This window comes from Crassostrea angulata, chromosome 9, assembly GCF_025612915.1.
Source record: "Crassostrea angulata isolate pt1a10 chromosome 9, ASM2561291v2, whole genome shotgun sequence".
Classification (NCBI taxonomy): Eukaryota; Metazoa; Mollusca; class Bivalvia; order Ostreida; family Ostreidae; genus Magallana; species Magallana angulata.
The window spans coordinates 24,585,561-24,603,520 of NC_069119.1; the positions used below are offsets into that span (position 1 = coordinate 24,585,561).

At 30.4% G+C, this 17,960-nt stretch overlaps 1 protein-coding gene across 9 annotated transcripts; it reads right to left on the reverse strand.

The window, feature by feature from the left end:
* Positions 1-2,703: 2,703 nt before the first annotated feature.
* Positions 2,704-12,358, reverse strand: LOC128163306 (uncharacterized). 9 transcript variants are annotated; one of them, XM_052826871.1, is made up of 11 exons: positions 12,228-12,358; positions 10,651-10,778; positions 10,437-10,492; positions 10,098-10,152; positions 7,363-7,451; positions 6,862-7,068; positions 6,125-6,265; positions 5,532-5,621; positions 4,523-4,643; positions 4,166-4,214; positions 2,704-4,028 (listed from the first exon to the last, which is right to left on the reverse strand). In XM_052826871.1, the coding sequence occupies exons 3-11, from the start codon at positions 10,459-10,461 to the stop codon at positions 3,804-3,806; spliced, it is 1,002 nt and encodes a 333-aa protein (XP_052682831.1). In that variant the 5' UTR covers positions 10,462-10,492; positions 10,651-10,778; positions 12,228-12,358; the 3' UTR covers positions 2,704-3,803. The 9 variants fall into 9 exon arrangements, with proteins under 9 accessions (XP_052682831.1, XP_052682826.1, XP_052682833.1 ...); XM_052826866.1 differs by having other exon boundaries at positions 2,705-4,028; positions 4,523-4,646; positions 10,437-10,489; XM_052826873.1 differs by having other exon boundaries at positions 2,705-4,028; positions 5,532-5,606.
* Between the last annotated feature and the right edge of the window lie 5,602 nt (positions 12,359-17,960).

The window sequence follows — 17,960 nt, forward strand, 5'->3', positions numbered from 1 at the left end:
CATTTACTTTCCTTGGATAGTACACCAGTCCATCGCATGTTAGCCCCAAGCGTAAGCCGGTACCCAATTTTAGCTGGGTGAACTGAGGCAATTTAGATGAAGTGCTTTGTCTAAGTGCACAACACCAACATCAAGTGACCACAGCAGGGTTTGAACAAGCGATCTTTCGGTTCTTGGGCTAATGCGCTTGACCACTGAGCCATGTGTTTCACAGAGTCCGCATAAAATGTAATTTAAGAAGTCTTTCTTAGTAGTGCGTGGACATACAACTACCCCAGGCCTGTTACTTCATTCTTTTAAAAGTCATTATACATGTAAATAATTTGGATTTTTATACATATGCTCATTTTGCTAAAAATATAGTACCAATACTTCTTTGAACCAATGCATAAATAAATCCAACAACACTGAACAATACATACGATAAGATTTTGGTTATTCTTCATGATTATTTTGACATTAAGGTCAGCTTACGTAAATGGTAGGTGCCTACTGATTTTTATTAATTTGAATAACAATTTTGTTTATATTTTTTTGTGAAGACAATCTATACAATTCGATCTTTGAAATACGTCTATGGATTTTCAAAGGCGCATTTTACTATAAAACGGTAAATATAAGCATTTGATTAGTTTTTTGTTAAGAAGCAGGGGAAAGTTTATCTTTTGATAAAATTCACTGCAGCTAGGCGATGAGTGTTTACGGAACTCTGTAACTAGAATTTATGCAGTTCCCATTCAGTACAAATAACTTTATTTTACCCCTTATAAGGCCAATCATCAGTTTCTGAGGACAATTTCTTGTCAGAATGTGAAAACTTTTCTTCATAGGTTTTTTTGTTAGATTTCAATCTTTTCCTATTTCTCCTATTTTTCGTGAATATTCAGCTTTTTATAATTTCCTGCAAAGGGTTGACCATTCGTACCGTGTGCATGTTGCACAACCACATGTCAGAAACTTACCAGTGTATATTTTATAATGTGTATTAAACCGCTTGATTCCTTTACATAGATGCTTTTGTGAATAATAGTCATACTATATTAAATATTATCAATTTTGAGTATAAAAAATCAGCAGTTTTAAAGCTTCGTATTATAATACGCAAATAACTAATTCAGTTTAATTTAGAAATAATTTCATTGTCCACAAAATAAAGCAGCTATGAATAGATTATGTGTATATAATATTTCATGCATATACATGTATATGTGCGTATTGTACTATAATATCAAAACAAAAGGTACGAAAATAAATGAATTTAGACTCTCGGTCTACTGTCTTTTGTTAAAGAGTATCGGAGTTAATCAATGTTTGTTTCACTTTTGTTTTTATTTTGCTCGTCAATATCTTAATTAAGGATGTTGTGGTAGGTCTGACCCCCCAACCTTCCTCGGTCATCTGTCAATAGTAAATAAAAAAAAGAAAGGTCATTTAAAATCTTTCTCACAATGTTTGTCATATAGGAATTTGCTCCTCTCTTTTCTAAGGCACATGTAACCTGCTTGTTGACGCAGAGCGATATATAAATATCGCTTCATCTTTATACATGACATATTTTGTTTACCTCGGAAACACTACTTGTTTACCATAATATTCAAAAGAGCTCATATTACGGGAGATTACTCCCAGTTGGAAAACAATTCAAGAAGGGTAACTCTAATTCATTGTATAAAAGAGAAAATGCAGGTGCGGATTTCTAAAATCCGGAGTACTTTGTTGCCAATGCCCTTAAAGATATCAAACTTTATGAGTGAGCTCATAATCTGAACGGGTTATACACAGCTCTCTTAAATATGATTTTTTCATTTTTTTTCTCTCTCATAGGCCTTCAGTCTAATTGCAAAATGACCGCTCCTCATCTCTGAAGGAATTGTATGCATAGTAATTAAAATAAGTCTGAATTCACCTTTTCGTTCATTGACTCTTTATTTCATCAAATTGAGTTAAAATTCTGAAAATACATTTTTTTAACAAAATCAACATAGATTATACAGCACGGGCGACTTATACATCAAACAATATACATGTACAATCTTATAGATTAAAGAACAAAAGTTAAATGTTAATGTTCATGGTATCCAGGTTTTTCGGGATCAATATCATAATGTAATTATTTTACTTGTTATGAGACAAACGTTTGATTTCTTTATTTTTGTACGCTCTAGATAATTAAAATAATTTCTTCATCAATATCTTAATGTCTATCATCAGAAACTCAGCTGATCTTTCTCCAATGGCTGAATATGCCACACCAATATTAATGCTAGTAATAATGCACGGTCATTATGTTTTAAACGTTTATTTCAACACCGATTTCAAACACATAATTTTTAAAAGCATATTTAAAGAGAATGGGGACAATTACAGATTTAAACATTCAAGACCCCATCTAACAGTATACTCAGTACTTTGATTCGACATTGTTATTGTACAGTTTAGCTATCAAATCGTAGTTTTCCAAATATGTCCGACCGTGAAATCGAGCATGCGAATTCCAAAAATATAGACTGACGTAGTTGATCGTGTTTGAGATCTATGCATGTAACAATAAAAGGGTTTCTTATGTGCTTCCTGCAGGTATAAAGGTTGCCAACATTCCAGTTAGCGGGTAATGTATTATTTCTGCGATGCTTCAAATCTCTACTTTTATAGTCCGAATGAATCACTGTTGTTTATATTTTCATCTAGTACGTTTGACTTATTTAAAATGTTACGCTGCTGAGCAGAATATAATAATTCGTACATGTATAATATGTATTCGAGCAAACACACTTATTGATAATTTACTCAACCAAATCTACGGTTAGTGCTTTTATAAGATTTCAAAAGAAAGTGAAATGTTTACGTTCGTCATAGAAACACGAAAAAACCTCCAGCATTGTTTTTTTTTAAATTTTCCTTAGACACCGCTTATTAAGCAAACGTTTGAATTAAAAGGGCATACTCGAATGATTTATACATTTTACATTTTTAATCATATTGAATATTTAAGTGTTTATGTTCCTCAAATAAAGGTAGAGACCAATGCCAAAATATGAATCAACCATAATAATCTGAATTATTTTTATCGTAGTAACTTTAGTGACCAAATTCAACATCTCATTACCAGCAAGTTATTATAACAGTATGGATTATTGTACTAGTGAGTAGGTACGAACAGATAGAAAAAAGATGATTTTTAAAAGCAATATTTAATAGGAAAAATACAAATCAGAAATAATTTCTTTCAAAAATCAATAAAAAGGATAAAAGACTATGCTATGGTTCATTAATAAAACATCATATATTTTCATAAAAAGTAGCGTGTGCGATAAATGTTACAGCACTATCTAGGAATAAATGATACTTAATTTGAAAACTGTTTGACTGACTTAACTACATGTGTATTGTGTAACATGGTCTAATGCAACGTCACTCAATATACAACTGATGCTTCTCAAGCTTGTTTGCAATCTTAACCGAGTATAGTTACCATGAAACATTATAATATCAAAAAAACCTTATTACATGTAGCTAGAGAAACCGAATATTTAACGTTAAACTCTCTCTCTCTCTCTCTCTCTCTCTCTCTCTCTCTCTCTCTCATGCGTTTGCTCCAATATATTACATGTACCATAAGAAACAGTTGAAGCATCTTGTATTTGCGATCTTCTACCTGTGCATTCTTTTCAGCTCGAACAATCTTTTACATGGTGCATGTAAACAAAATACAATTGATGTTCTCTTCAAAAAATTATCATTCGTTTAATGATTTATGAATAAAAAAGTTTAAACAAAAGAATATAAAACAAAACTGCAATCATCTAACTGATCTTTCCGTATTCTCCAGCAATGTCAGAGCTATGTGCATTGCGTGTTGTCATGTGACTGTAATCGCCGTTCTCCTCGACTTGTGGTGGGACATGGTCATAGTCCGGTACACATACCTCATTAGGGTCTTCATGTAAGTGATTGTAAACATCATTTCCTTCGACGTTATCACATAAGGTTTTATTGTAATTCGGGTGTGGAGTCGAGGTCTGAGACACCTGGACAATAATATTTTATAATTGTTAACTTGTATATGTAAAAGAGCACAACTTTGAATTTGAAAACACTTGTTTGCTATGAATAATATCCATAGAAAAACAACAAACAAAATGAAAAATCTTAAATATAAAGTTACCAGGACGGTTCCCTGTTCCGTGCAATCTTCTCTGCGTTTGTCTGACCTGCTTTTAATCAACAAACACATATTACAAAAAAAACAGAGCATAGGATATCATAAGATATTTTAATTGAGATCTTGAATTTTCGTTCTTGTTGATATGGTTTGAAGAGAGAGAGAGAGAGAGAGAGAGAGAGAGAGAGAGAGAGAGAGAGAGAGAGAGAGAGAGAGAAAGAGGTTAAGGAAGTATACATTTACACTTTTTCATATTAATCCTGAAAAACAATTTTTAAGTCTTTTTATTTACTTGTACAGTATATAGGGTTTATACTTGTAGCATGATGAATAATACATATGTTTATAATATATATTTACCTTGCTTGGTGTCGGTTTCTGTACCGAATCATGATGATGTAAAGCAACCCACAAACTGCAACTCCTAGCACAAATCCAGCTATCCCGACTCCAAATACTAATGCAGAGTTGTCGCTCCTTTCTTCTAAATTGTTATAAGAATAAAAAAAACATGTTTCAGTCATCAACATGTATGTACTTAGTTAACTTTGACCAGAGAGTTTATTTTTAAGGTCTGCTCGATTCATTTAACTATTTAAAATAAAACAAGAACAAATTATGAAATACTTAAAATAGTGTAACACATGTTCGGATTAAGAAAATGTATTGTATATCAGCCGGAATATTTTATAATTTATAATTTAGTAAAAAAAAAACAGGGACCTCCAGTTCTTCCTCAAAATTTCACAATGAGTTTAATGCACATCAATGTTAAGACTATTTGAGGAATGAATATAATTTCTGCCTCTTTTATACGATATAACATAACTTGGTGCAGTTTACGCTTTATAAACCGCAAAGCGGTTTATAAAAAACCCGTATTGTTTCAAGTTAATATGTTTTACTCGTATAACATAGGTACAAATTGAATTTATTCCTTATGATTTAATTGTCTACAACTAAAATCAGAAAATAAGGCCCATTAAATAGTTCAAAGATGTTAATTTGTACAAAATTTAAAAGTAACGTCATGCAGATTAATCCTTTTCGCACGCGCATCGTCTTGTGACGTAGGCAAGTTATCTTATACGATATATATGAATTTGTTTAGCCAATCAAATGTGTCGTTACATCAAAAAAAAAAAATTTAAGTAGACATTCGTCTGTTACATTAAAGTAATTTATTTTATTCAGAAATCCACAGTTTTGTGGTACTAAGATGGAACATATTAGAACGTAGTGAACTAATCAAAATATATCGTCAGTCAAAAAAGAGTCTCTTGATAGATTGTGTGGTACACTATTCATCTTTACCCTGTAAACGATAATCAATAATTTCTGTATATCCCTTGTTATTTACATATGTTACCTCCGCTATACACTGAAAACTGGTCAACATCTTTGCATTGTTTGGAATTGTTGCACTGCCCCCCAAGTCTTGGAGCTGTGTTAAAAAATTCTAAATAGTAAATAATGATATTTTCATCAATAAAGTAACCATTCAAACTTTTTGATTATTAAAAACAATTACATACAAAATTAAACAGTATTATTGTAAATAATAGCATTTATGCAAATTGTGATTGTTATTTTTATGCCAGTACCAAAAATAATAGTCTAGTCATAATATAAATAAATTGTATTTCTAATTTTTGAGTATTTTTGAGTATTTAGCTGATCTTCTTTAATTGTTTACTTTAGCCAATCAGAGTGCGGCGTTTCGTCGCAAGATATTTTGACTACGTCATTTTAACTGTCAGCTGTCAACAAGATTGTAAATACCACAATCAATTTTATTTTGTAAAATTAAAATGCGTTTTTATTTAAAGTATTTGTGAAGTTTGAAGTTGTTCAAGGAAGGTCTTTACTGAAAAAAAAAATGTTGACTCTGGTTAGTATGTGCGTGCGTGAGATAGTTTTGTACATTCGTGTGATTGGGAAATAAGAATGCACATTGCTAACCTGGTAAACTGGTGCTCGTCCCTGATAAACACTGGTACCCTGTCTTACACTGACACAGTCCGATTGTCTCATTACAAGTGGAATTAACGTTGACACTCACACACTGACTGGCATTGACACAGCGCTCTCCTATTCCACGATCTTAAACATTGTCATAAAATGAATCAATTTCATGTTATTAAAATTTACAGTAAAATAAAAGTAAGGTTTGTTTATATAAAAGCTGCGTTAAAAAACAACCAGCATTCCTAAATATAGTTTTGAGGTTGATTATATGTTAAACTGTATTTAGCGTTTTTTGTATTTAGTCAGCAAAAAGTTTGATTTTTTTTCCATTTCTCCTTTTTGCACTAGCACAACTTAAGGTGGAATAACATATCATCACAAAATGGCTGACTGCTGATTGAAACGACATTTCGGTTTATCAAAAGGATTTAATGTACTGAACCATGTACCTTACACCATAGCAGAGTTGATAAGGTGTCTGACTTGTGATCCGTACATCCCGAGTTCAAATCCCACAGGGGCTTTCGCTTTTACTTATCGTATTGAATTTTTTTAAATATTCATTTTTTGTATCCCCAAACTGCAAATATTTCGCTTATTTGACATTTTTACAGTTTATTTATCATTATATCTTTTATTATAAAAAAAATCCTGCTTATTTGAGTGACTTTTTCCAGGTGTGTTATTCTACCTTATTTTCAAATAACACATCGTATGTAACGTGTACTTACCATGTAAATATTCGCCTTCACAATCTAAATCAATGTAAAAATTCTCAATGTCACCGTCTGAGCACGATGGTTTGAGAGGAAACTCATATGCAGTTGATGTAAAACGAACTGTTATCCTTTTGATTTCATATTCACTATCATTCAAAGAAGAATGTGATGGGTCTGATGAATTAATGGAACAATTGATTTGACATCTTTTAGAATTATCTACAAAAAGAAATTTAAATAAACCAATTTTTTTAACCAAAGAATGTCTAGAAATTATATATACATGTAGAATGCACAGGCATGTTACAACAAAATATTTACATAGTGTTTGTTTCAATAATGAAAATGAAACTTGTTGATTTTTAAAAGAAAAAAAAGTTAATTTAACTTGTACATATGTAGTTCATATGTATTTTATTTTTATTTATTTTGAGTTGTTCTTTATTGTCAAATTATGAGCAATTATAAAGATTAAATAACACTTTACTTTTTTCGAACAAACAATACATGTACTTAAGAAAATCCTGTTGAAGTCACCCCTCCTAAAAGAACATCGCATTTTACCGGTGTAGAATGACAATACATCCTGGAGGCAAACAGACCTGATGCAAGAAGTACAGTAATCATGACAAAAAATGATTTGAAGTAAAACTGCAAGGTGGTTTAAATGTTTCAACTTTGAACATAACCAATCATTTGGCATTTTGCATTTAAGAAATAAACGGTAAAATCAATGCCAATTTCATTTTTATAAACATTGATTTAATTTTTTTTCTTTGGTACATCGTTGTTTATTTACTAAAAAAAATAGAGAAACACTATATATAGGCTTGGGGTAATGATAAATATAATGGTAATGCATTGCAATGCATTACATGTTTTCAAAGCAATGCTAGTAATGTTTAATTTAGCATTACAAGTAATTGTAATGTAATGCATTACTTTCCAAAATCAAGTGTTATGCTGGCATTACATGGCAATACTTTGCATAACTATGCTTTTTATGCAAGTTCATTTTCATAAAGATGTGATGAATTGAATGACCGAAATTGTATTTGATTAAAAATTGTTTAAAAGAAGAATATTAATAAAAATTGAAATAAAAATATTTATTTGTAGAATTTAAAAAATAAAGAATCAATTCTTAAATTGTCAATATAACTAGCTATAACAGCACAATTTTATAACATTTGAAGAGTGTTGTTATCAAATAATGTATATCATTTGAAAAATTTACCCCAATTAGTTATGCATTTAATGAATTAAGTAATGGTTATGGTAATTTAATGCCCAAATCCATGAAATAATGGTTATGAAATGCATTAATCTACAATGTAATTGGCCCCAAGCCTTATATATATATATTAGCGATATTTACTTTAATGATTTCTTGTGATGAAAGCATACGTATTTTTGCTGAACCTTAAGTTGAGCTAAGGAAACCTATTAGTATTGAATCTGGCGCGTCGGATGTTGGTTTTGAAGGTCAACATTTTGCCGCTCGGAAACCTTTCATTTAAATCTCAAAGTTGATATAAGACATACATGTAGATATCACTGAAAGAATTCATATAATTTGTAGGCTTTTGTCAATTGGTCAATCAAAATCAATTTAGTCAATTGTAGTTCCATATATATTTCACATATATTGTTTTTCTTGACTGTATTATTAAATTTTCCTTTACCCGGTTTTAAAATGTTTTGTACTTCTGAGCACGTTATATTATATATTTTCAATCGGTTCTTTCAAGGCACATGCTGCAGCTTCCTGGGGAGTGTGCAGTCTGTTTACATGCAAACGGAAAACACGAGGTTTTGGGGGTAAACCTCTTTGGAGCTACATATTTTGAGAAAATTTCCTATATCGTGTGGCCATGTTTTAATTAAGCTGATGAGATAGGTAACATAAAATTTCCTCCAAAAAATTGTCATGAGATATACAAACTGGTTTTCAATAATTTTGTTTCCTCTATAGTGTTGTATTGTGAAAACAATTACCAATGTGATACCTTAAGGTCCAGATGTAGTAAATGATTCTAGAGTGTCTTTTTGGTGCTAAAACCATTATTGCATCATAATTAATTTAAAGAATCTTTTTCCAGTACTTTACGGCTTTATAGGAATTATGTAGACATTCTATGATAAATCAAGGGAAAAGTAATTCTGGTACCTATATTCTATTTGACATCATTTTAAATAAGGAGATCAAGAGCTTGTTTAATTCCGTTTTGGGGGAGACTGTAGGCATTCTAGATATATTTTATTAGTCAAATATGGACAAAACTCCATATTTTGTTCCACAATTCCTTCAATTTCATTGAAATGACAGTTAAAAACAGGATTTTTCATTGTGTTAGCGCCGGTACATCATATAAAACAAAGCTTTTGTTATAAAGCATCTTTGAAAGAATTTATATGAACTTAAATATTATGAATCTGTCGGCACCTTTTATTTACTAGATCTGAACCTTTAATACAAAATAATTTATTTCTAGTTATATCGCGCTTTCTGATTGGCTTAAACTTTATTTTATTTCTTATAAAGAATGTTGCCTACGTCATAGTAAGACTAAAGTCAAAAACGTATCAATACGCCTGACGTTACATTTGAATTTTGTATAATTTAACGTTATTTTAAAGGTCAAATGACCGTTTTTATCTACAACGATGAGTAAAAAAATTCAATTATAATTAATGAATTCAATATTCATTCGTTTTATACAATATAAAATGATTTGAAACAGTTTACGCGAAGTGGTTTATAAAGCGTAAACTGCCCCAAACCATTTTTTATCATACGAAACGAATAAATATTGAATTCATTGCTAAATTAATGGAAGCCAATATTTAGCATTTGTTCACAAACGTGAATTTATTACATTTACATTATTTAGTACATGTAAATGTAAAAACAAATGAATTAATGAATATTTAGAATTTATCATTGATCCTTATAACAGAGGCATACATTTTTTTCACATGCAGCTGATTAATAAACTAAAAAAAATGTAAGAAAGTAATAATAAAGAATAGTTTACCGATACATATATGTATGTAATTTCATCACTGTAATGTAGTGTGTACTGTTTTGCATGAATGTATAAGTAGCAATTACATAGTTTGTATAAAATGTACCTAGTAAAACGCAATTGAATATATTTATGTGCAGTTGTTTATAAGCATTTTACATTGATTATATAGATATGATAAGAAACCACAGAAAAGTCATCTTATTAAAAAAAACCTACCTCACAAACCAAATATTCTCTCTCAAAACGCCTGTTACTAAGATAAGAATTCCACCTGAAAATAGAATTCAAATTTGTACATGTACATGTACAAATACATGTACATATTATAATTGTATAAATACTGAGAATAAAAAGATATATTTGTTCAATATGACTTCAGGAAATCAAATTTAAGTGCTTGTACAAACGCTAGTGATTGATAAAAGAACACATGTTAAATTGATATTTTTAAGAAATTGAAGCAATCAATACCAGTGTAGAATTGGTTTGCTTTAATAAAAAAAAACCCATCTGGATCAATTGGGAACAAAAGCATAACTTGTTTAGACTACTTACAAATAAAGATCCTCTGTGTTGCCATTTTTTTCGATCAATAAAATATGATCAATCTGCTATTAACAAAGATTTGTAGATGTAAACAAAACAAGGGCATGATAATAGGAATACAAGCACATATTATATGTTATTAAAACACGTATCAAGAAGTGAAATATGTGTTACAAGTAGCATATGGTGAATTTGTCGGATGTTAAAATAAATATGCACTTACATACACGCTGTCTGCTGAAGATTGAAGCACAAACACTTCTTCTCTGCATACAGGGGGTTAAATACAATGATTAGGCCCTATGACACACGCCATCTCTTGTTATTTGGGATGAAATGTTTCCTGTTTTTCTTATTTATATTCATAACACCATTAAAATCGTACTGTTTTATATATTGAGCCTTATCATGGGAAATTAAATACAAAGTGAGTGCAATCAACAAAAATACAAAATATTTTTTGAATCAAATTGATTGAACGAGACTTAATGTCATTATAGTTTGTCCCAAGTTATTGGTCTTACTTTTTTGTTGGTTTATTTAAAAAAAAAGCACACATGTTAGCAAAAATAAAATGAAATAAATATATTACAAACTTTTTAACTTTTTCTTTAGCACCTTACATCTTTTTCCCCGAAGACAAATAGACACAAATGTTGCATCATTACGTGATAAGTATAAATACATTACGTATATTCCTTATTATGAAATAAAAAGAAAACAGATCCACAAAACAATAAACAACTCAAATAAGGGTAAACCATTTTAGTTTTATAAAACTAGAGTCCTATATTTTCCTTGAATGAATAGTTAGTTATTCATTCGGTTCTCAAAAAACCCTCTCCATCCTTTATACAGATTGAAAGGAAAACGGAATGTTGCATCAAACCAACACAGAACATCAAACCACCAACACAGAACATTCAAGTTTAGCATTGATCAAACTGTTGATAGGTATTAAATGTAAAGTTCAAAGTATACAGGGTAGTCTAGTTTTAGTCCACTTTTTATATCTTAAACAACGACAGAGGAAAACCTGGTCGAGAGATTAAAACATAATTACATATCTTTTAGCGAATATTACATAAGGTTAACATCTGTTCCAGCATTCTCTTGTTTAATCAAATAAGGTTACACTAAAATACTTAATCAATTAGATTTCTTCAATATTGAATTTATTTGCATTGCTTTTCAATCAAATTGACACGACGTTTAACTTTCAGTCATGACGTCATCAATGTTTAAATCTGCGTAATACAATCTGATTTATGAACAAAATCAGTTAAATCCTATAATTATGCTTCCTTAATACCACTGCAAGATGACTGTTACAAGCCACACTCTTATGCGGCCTTCGTTTTTAACACAATGTAAAAGTATGTATGGTCTTCAACCAGGAAGAAATAATAGACCATATTTAAATGCATCTTAGAGTACACTCCCAGTCAGAGGAAATGATGGCCGTGGTTATTTTTAGAATATATTAATCTCCTTGTGAACGAGAGCTTTGCGACAAAATTAAGGGAAATGATCAAAATTTAAAGTACAGTACTAAAACTTTTACTTCACAAAAAAATACTTAATGGTTAAAACAATAAGGAGTGACATTTTATTGGAGATCTAATGATTAATGTTTTGAGCACCTAGTTTCCTTAATTGAAACTGTTTTCTTTGAAAAGAAAAACCCCATCAGATAAACGCAACAATGCACATTATCTGGAAAGCAAAATATAAAAAAGACACCAGACGACAAGAAATGGGTTTTAATTAATTAAGAGATCAATGGCTCACAACTCTTACCTGAGAGAAATGCCAAAAGTTGACTTGAATAGTGAAATTATCACTCAGTTTTACAAGGAAAACTTTTACATATTATTTTTACCGCCACTTTTATAAAACAGAAAAACATAAACTGCTCTATCATATCCTTCCTGGGTTTATATCTAAAGTTAAAAGGAAACGACCTTCTAAGTTGCGGAAGCGACATTCGAGATTAAAATAAACCAAAAATGACTACCGCGACAAACCTTAGTGCTATTTTACGGTAAATAATTGTATCTGTTGATTCATTTATTCAAACGCAATTTAATCAAAATCATACCCTCGATACGTTCCTTGTTTTTCTATTATTGCTACACGAGGATCTGAAGAAACCCCGCTTGAGGTCATCTCTTGGTGATCTTCGATTAAAGGTATTCATGACTTATTTTAGCCAATCGTTAGAGGCAGTATTTTCGGATTACTAAAAATATGGAGTCGTAAGATGAGGCGAGGCACTTTGGTATCAGCGAGCTAGGGACGGATCATAAATTGATAGTATAAGCCCTCGAGGAATCCAAAGATTGTATTGATATAACTGTCAAAACACGTAACTGAGGAATGGAACCGATAATTTCATTGGTCAAGACAAAGTTCACCAGGTAGTACAAGTAACCATAAGCAGGGTGTCTGCAGATTCTCCAGTAGCAACAAAAAAGAAAAAAAAAGAAAAAAAAGGAGCGGATGGAGAATTTGAATTTAATCAGACCATTGTATTTTAACATCAGAGATTGTAAATTTAGCACACAGACATCGAATTAAATATGGATCTTTATACTGTTTTGACACTTTTTTAAAATTTGATTTGGTAATTTACAGCAATTACACGATTTCACATATTCAAAGTGGTTATAAATTCATCAAATACATATCTAAGTATGTTGACATATGTAAGTATGTTGACATTTGTAAGTATGTTGACCATTGAACCATGAACTTCAAACACCTGTTTAATATAACTTAACACGTGTTAATCCATTCAGGGCAAAAATGTAAAATAAAGAAGAAATAAGCCTAAATTGTCTGCCATATGTACATGTTGTAACCACATATAGTAAGAATATTGACATAAGCACATTTAAGGTTTGATGCTGAAAGGCTATTTGCGTTAGCTAGCTCAGTGGGCATTACAGTTCGTGTGGATTACAAAGTATACACACACTATCAATAAAAAGCAGATAAGACACCCTAATTAACCGATGAATGTTTTATGCATATGATTTCAATAGGAAAATAGAAATGAAATTATCAATTCGTAATTTACTGAGTTGAAAGCAAACGTAAACAGCATCTGTTAATTGTTAAAGTTCATTTTTGATAAAAATGTTGAAAATTAATTAAGAAATGTTCCATAGTCTAGATTGTTTTACTTGAAATGCACTATTTGATGTCTTTTTGTTTTCAATGAAAAACTACATATGATGATGTGTTGTGTTGAACATATTTTATTGACTAATGCCAAAAGGATTGGACACAAGTTCCAAAAACTTAGAATGTCCTCTCCTTGTACATAATATATTACAGTGCCATACAATGCCAGTTAACATTGATAACAGTTATAAAACATGTAATGAAATACAAATAAATCATTAGTTTTAAATCTAGAATTAGAATTAGGTTGGATAAGAAAGTTATGCAAATAATTTAAAAAATTTAGATAAATCTACCACACTTTTGTATAAATGTATGAACTTCTTTAAATATTTTTATGTTTTCATCATAAGATAAAGTGTTGTCACCCCAAAGTAACAAATGTACATCAATTATATTCAAAAAGTTCAGTGATAAAAGATTATACATAAATGATTGTCTTAATGATGAATATTTTTTACAAACGAAGAACAAGTGATGTGCATCTTCTAAACTTCCACATGAACACATTGGGTTGGCTATTATGTTACACCGATAAAGATCACAATTGAGAACACAATTATGCCTTAATTTTGTATGAATGATATTCAAGAATCTTTTACCAAAAGAAAAATACTTAGGAGGTTTTGTATAATTGCTCTGTAGTGATTTCTTAAAAATATTTAACGAAGTAGCTTCCTTGGTATTATTATTCAGACTATTCCACTTACGAATAGTGTCAGGAAAAAATGACTTATTAAAAGCTTCTAATCTACATCTAGGCAAAGAATAGTTTGAGGAGTTTCTAGTATTATAGTTGGAAGTGACATTTCTAATTCCAGGAGTTATGTCTTTTAGATAAGAAGGAACAAGATTGTTATGAATTTTGAACATAGTAGATAATTTAAGGCGGTCTCGTCTCGTTATTAATGGTTCCCATCCTGTTTCCAAATATAGAGAATTTCTTGAGGCTATGACTGAAAGACCTGAAACTATTCTTGCTGCATAAAGTTGAACCTTTTCAAGCTTATCCATATCAAATTGGGTACATCCAGACCAAACTTCAACAGCATACTCTAGTTGTGGTCTTATAAATGATACATACATTTGTGCTAAAATATCTCTAGATACAGTAAATTTAAGTTTTTTAAGTAGACCAAGTTTTTTGTAAGCTTTTTTAACAATGATGTCTATGTGTTTAGACCAACTTAAATTTGAAGATAACAATACTCCTAGATGCTTGTGTTGTGAAACATATTCCAAGGTACAATCATCAAACAACAAATTAGGAAATTTTTCAACATTTTTAAAACTAAAGAATACAACTTTTGTTTTTTGTGGATTAAATTCTAGAAGCCATTGCTTTGACCATTCCTTCAGTACATGAAGATCATAATTAAGATTATTTTCTATGACAGAAATATTGTTTGAACACTGTTGTAATGAACTATCATCAGCATAAAGTCTACATATTGATCTCATGTTTTCAGCCACATCATTTACATAGAGTAAAAACAATAATGGGCCAAGAACAGAGCCCTGGGGAACACCTGCATTTATGAATTGGCTGGAAGAGAGTTTGTTTTTATACATAACCTTCTGTGTTCTATTACTTAAATAGCTAATAAACCATTCAAGAATTGGCCCAGAGACTCCATACGATTTAAGTTTATGAATTAGACCCTTATGCCAGACCCTATCGAAAGCTTTTGAAAGATCACAAAAGATCATACAGCAGTAATTTCCATCGTCAATACTTTTCACAATAGAATGATATGTTTCTAAAAGTTGGTAAACAGTTGAATGTCCAGGCAAAAAACCAGCCTGGTATTTATAAAATAAGTTGTTGGCGTGTAAAAAATTATATAGATGTTTAAACAAGATTCTCTCAAAAATTTTACTAATACAACTCAGCAATGACACAGGTCTGTAGTTTGATGTGATAGATGCATCATATGATGATGTAATGACAGCTGTTACAGAGTTATGTTACGGAGGCATATATCGTCTTATATTTGTCGCGTTTTGACTAATGTATTGTTCTCCCATTCATTGTATTGTTAAATTTTGTAGTATAATTGTGAACCGAAATTTTTACTAGTTGTGTTTTTTGTACCATATGATTTCACACGAATTAATTTTCTCCATTTGTTAAAGTAGTGTATGACAATGAGGATATATCTATTGACAGAACTATTAAATTTAAAATGTTGATCTTATAAGAAAATAAGTTATTTATGTATTAAGAAACAATATGATAATGTTATACATAATAGCTAAATATACCAATTTATTTTTTCTGGGAAACAATGTTGCTGAGTAAATTTTATAGGCAAGGGAATTTTAATAAAGCATTATGATACTCTAGTCTGAATATAAGACCTCTAATATTTAATAATCCATATTGTCTGCCTGTTTGTTTGCTTGTTTTTCTCCGGTTCTTTTAGTTGCTTTCTTTTAGTTTTATGATCTGAATTTTTTCAGATGCATGAATTGTTTACCTAAACAATGAAATACGTTTATTGTTGATGCATGCTGGTACGGATCCAGCTATCATTGCAGAAATACATAGCATCGCAAGGGGTTGATGCCATTGTTTCCTGAAACACTGGCTGCTCTTCTAGCCCGACGTATGAATAATAAAAAAACAACATTTTATTGTTCTATTGAAAATTAAATGAAATAACACCTACCTAGTTCGGAAAGCGTATTATATTAAGCGTGTACGATTTTTGTCGGACATAGAATATTCAAAAAGTTGGTATAGATTTGAATAAGCGGCTTTTCTTAAGAAAGATTTAATTCAGCGTATTTTTAAAAACTCTGCTTATGTGAAACTAAAGATCCGCTCCATTTGTGTACAAAAAACAAGACGCAAATGTTCGTTATCAGTACTAATTATAAAACAATATCAACATTAGGTCGTATAGGTATTTAAACCCGAAATCACACAAATATTTCATGACAATCAAGCTGAGAAGTTGGTTTAAAAAAAGCAAACTAAGCGCCTCCGCCTGAAGAACTGTGAAAGAACTCGATATAGACCGCAGTCTATCAAAGTTAAAACCAATTCACACCAGATACCTTATATCTTCCTTATCTTCCTTTCAAAACACCTCAACCGATGTTATCAAAACCGGTTAGAGAAATTCAGGAAAGTATGACATCGTTTTTCCACGACAGTTTGTGACTTGTGCATTGATAACAAAATAATTTCATTATTGTTTTTTTTTTGGAAAAAATGGTCAATGCACGCATTGAGCATCATCTCATTATGCTTTTTGTTGGATAGAATCCTATCTCAATAACATATATCAGCGAGTTGTGGTCCATTCATCTTTGTCAATTGATTTTCAACTGAATTTATATGATAAATGAGTGACTATTTGGAGATATTTACTGCATCGCAAAAATGTTCAAGTGTAGATTTAGCAAATCAAGATTATATTTTATAATACATGTTCTATACCATACATGAAATTATATCGTTTGTACATGTAACTGACCGACCATAAAAAAATATCAGATTTCATAGGTTTGATATTATAAAATAACATGTTCCAATGCTTAAATATAAGCAAGCTTGTAGAAATTATTTGTACATTATCGAAACGCCATATTTATCTGACAATTCATGTATGTACTGATATAAAGTAATGTCAAATGATTTGAGAAACAATTTATATAATTTACAAAGACTTCCTATATGTTTACATATGTATCAAAAGCAAATTATTTTACAGGAACTGATATACCATTATCATCGAGTTTGATGATAACATATTCAATATCACGTAAAAAAAGGCGTTTCTGTTCGCTCATTCGAAAGGTAGAACTGCGTTATAGATGTAATGATGCGAAGTATAAATTTGATAATTATATTAAATGACAATATTGTAAAATGTTGTTTAACTAATTTGCTCTTGAGAAATATCAGATTTCAACACGGAACGAATTCAAGGTCATGGATTCAAAGTGTGGTAAATATACTAATGAGCTTTTCAAGACATCCTTTGTAACTGTCGGAAACATATCTTATATGTACGTCATATGTTTGAGTAAATCACTTATGTTACCAAAGTAAAAGCGACGCATTTGCAATTGGAGTAATACATGTACTTTTACCACGTCCTTTTAAAAGTTTTTCATGTTATTATATTATTAATATTTTTATATAATATATAATATATATATATTTAATATATAATAGTTTTTTTCCCAATAATTTAAAAACACAAATCTTCAAAAAGTAACATAGTTACTTAAAAATACCCAATTAGAATTTTTTTAACTATGCAAATGTTTTATATTTTTCACGTACGTGTAAAACATTTTACATTCGTTATTGTTTACTCTTTAAAGTCT

What these genes read in the sequence shown, in the direction of transcription:
- LOC128163306 (XM_052826866.1), bottom strand. Translation starts at nt 10,461, where the DNA reads ATGGCAACACAGAGGATCTTTATTT. An exon ending in AACACAGAGGATCTTTATTT is followed by an intron (nt 10,153 to 10,436) that starts GTAAGTAGTCTA and finishes TTCTATTTTCAG; the next exon opens with GTGGAATTCTTATCTTAGTA. An exon ending in GAGAATATTTGGTTTGTGAG is followed by an intron (nt 7,452 to 10,097) that starts GTAGGTTTTTTT and finishes TTCTTGCATCAG; the next exon opens with GTCTGTTTGCCTCCAGGATG.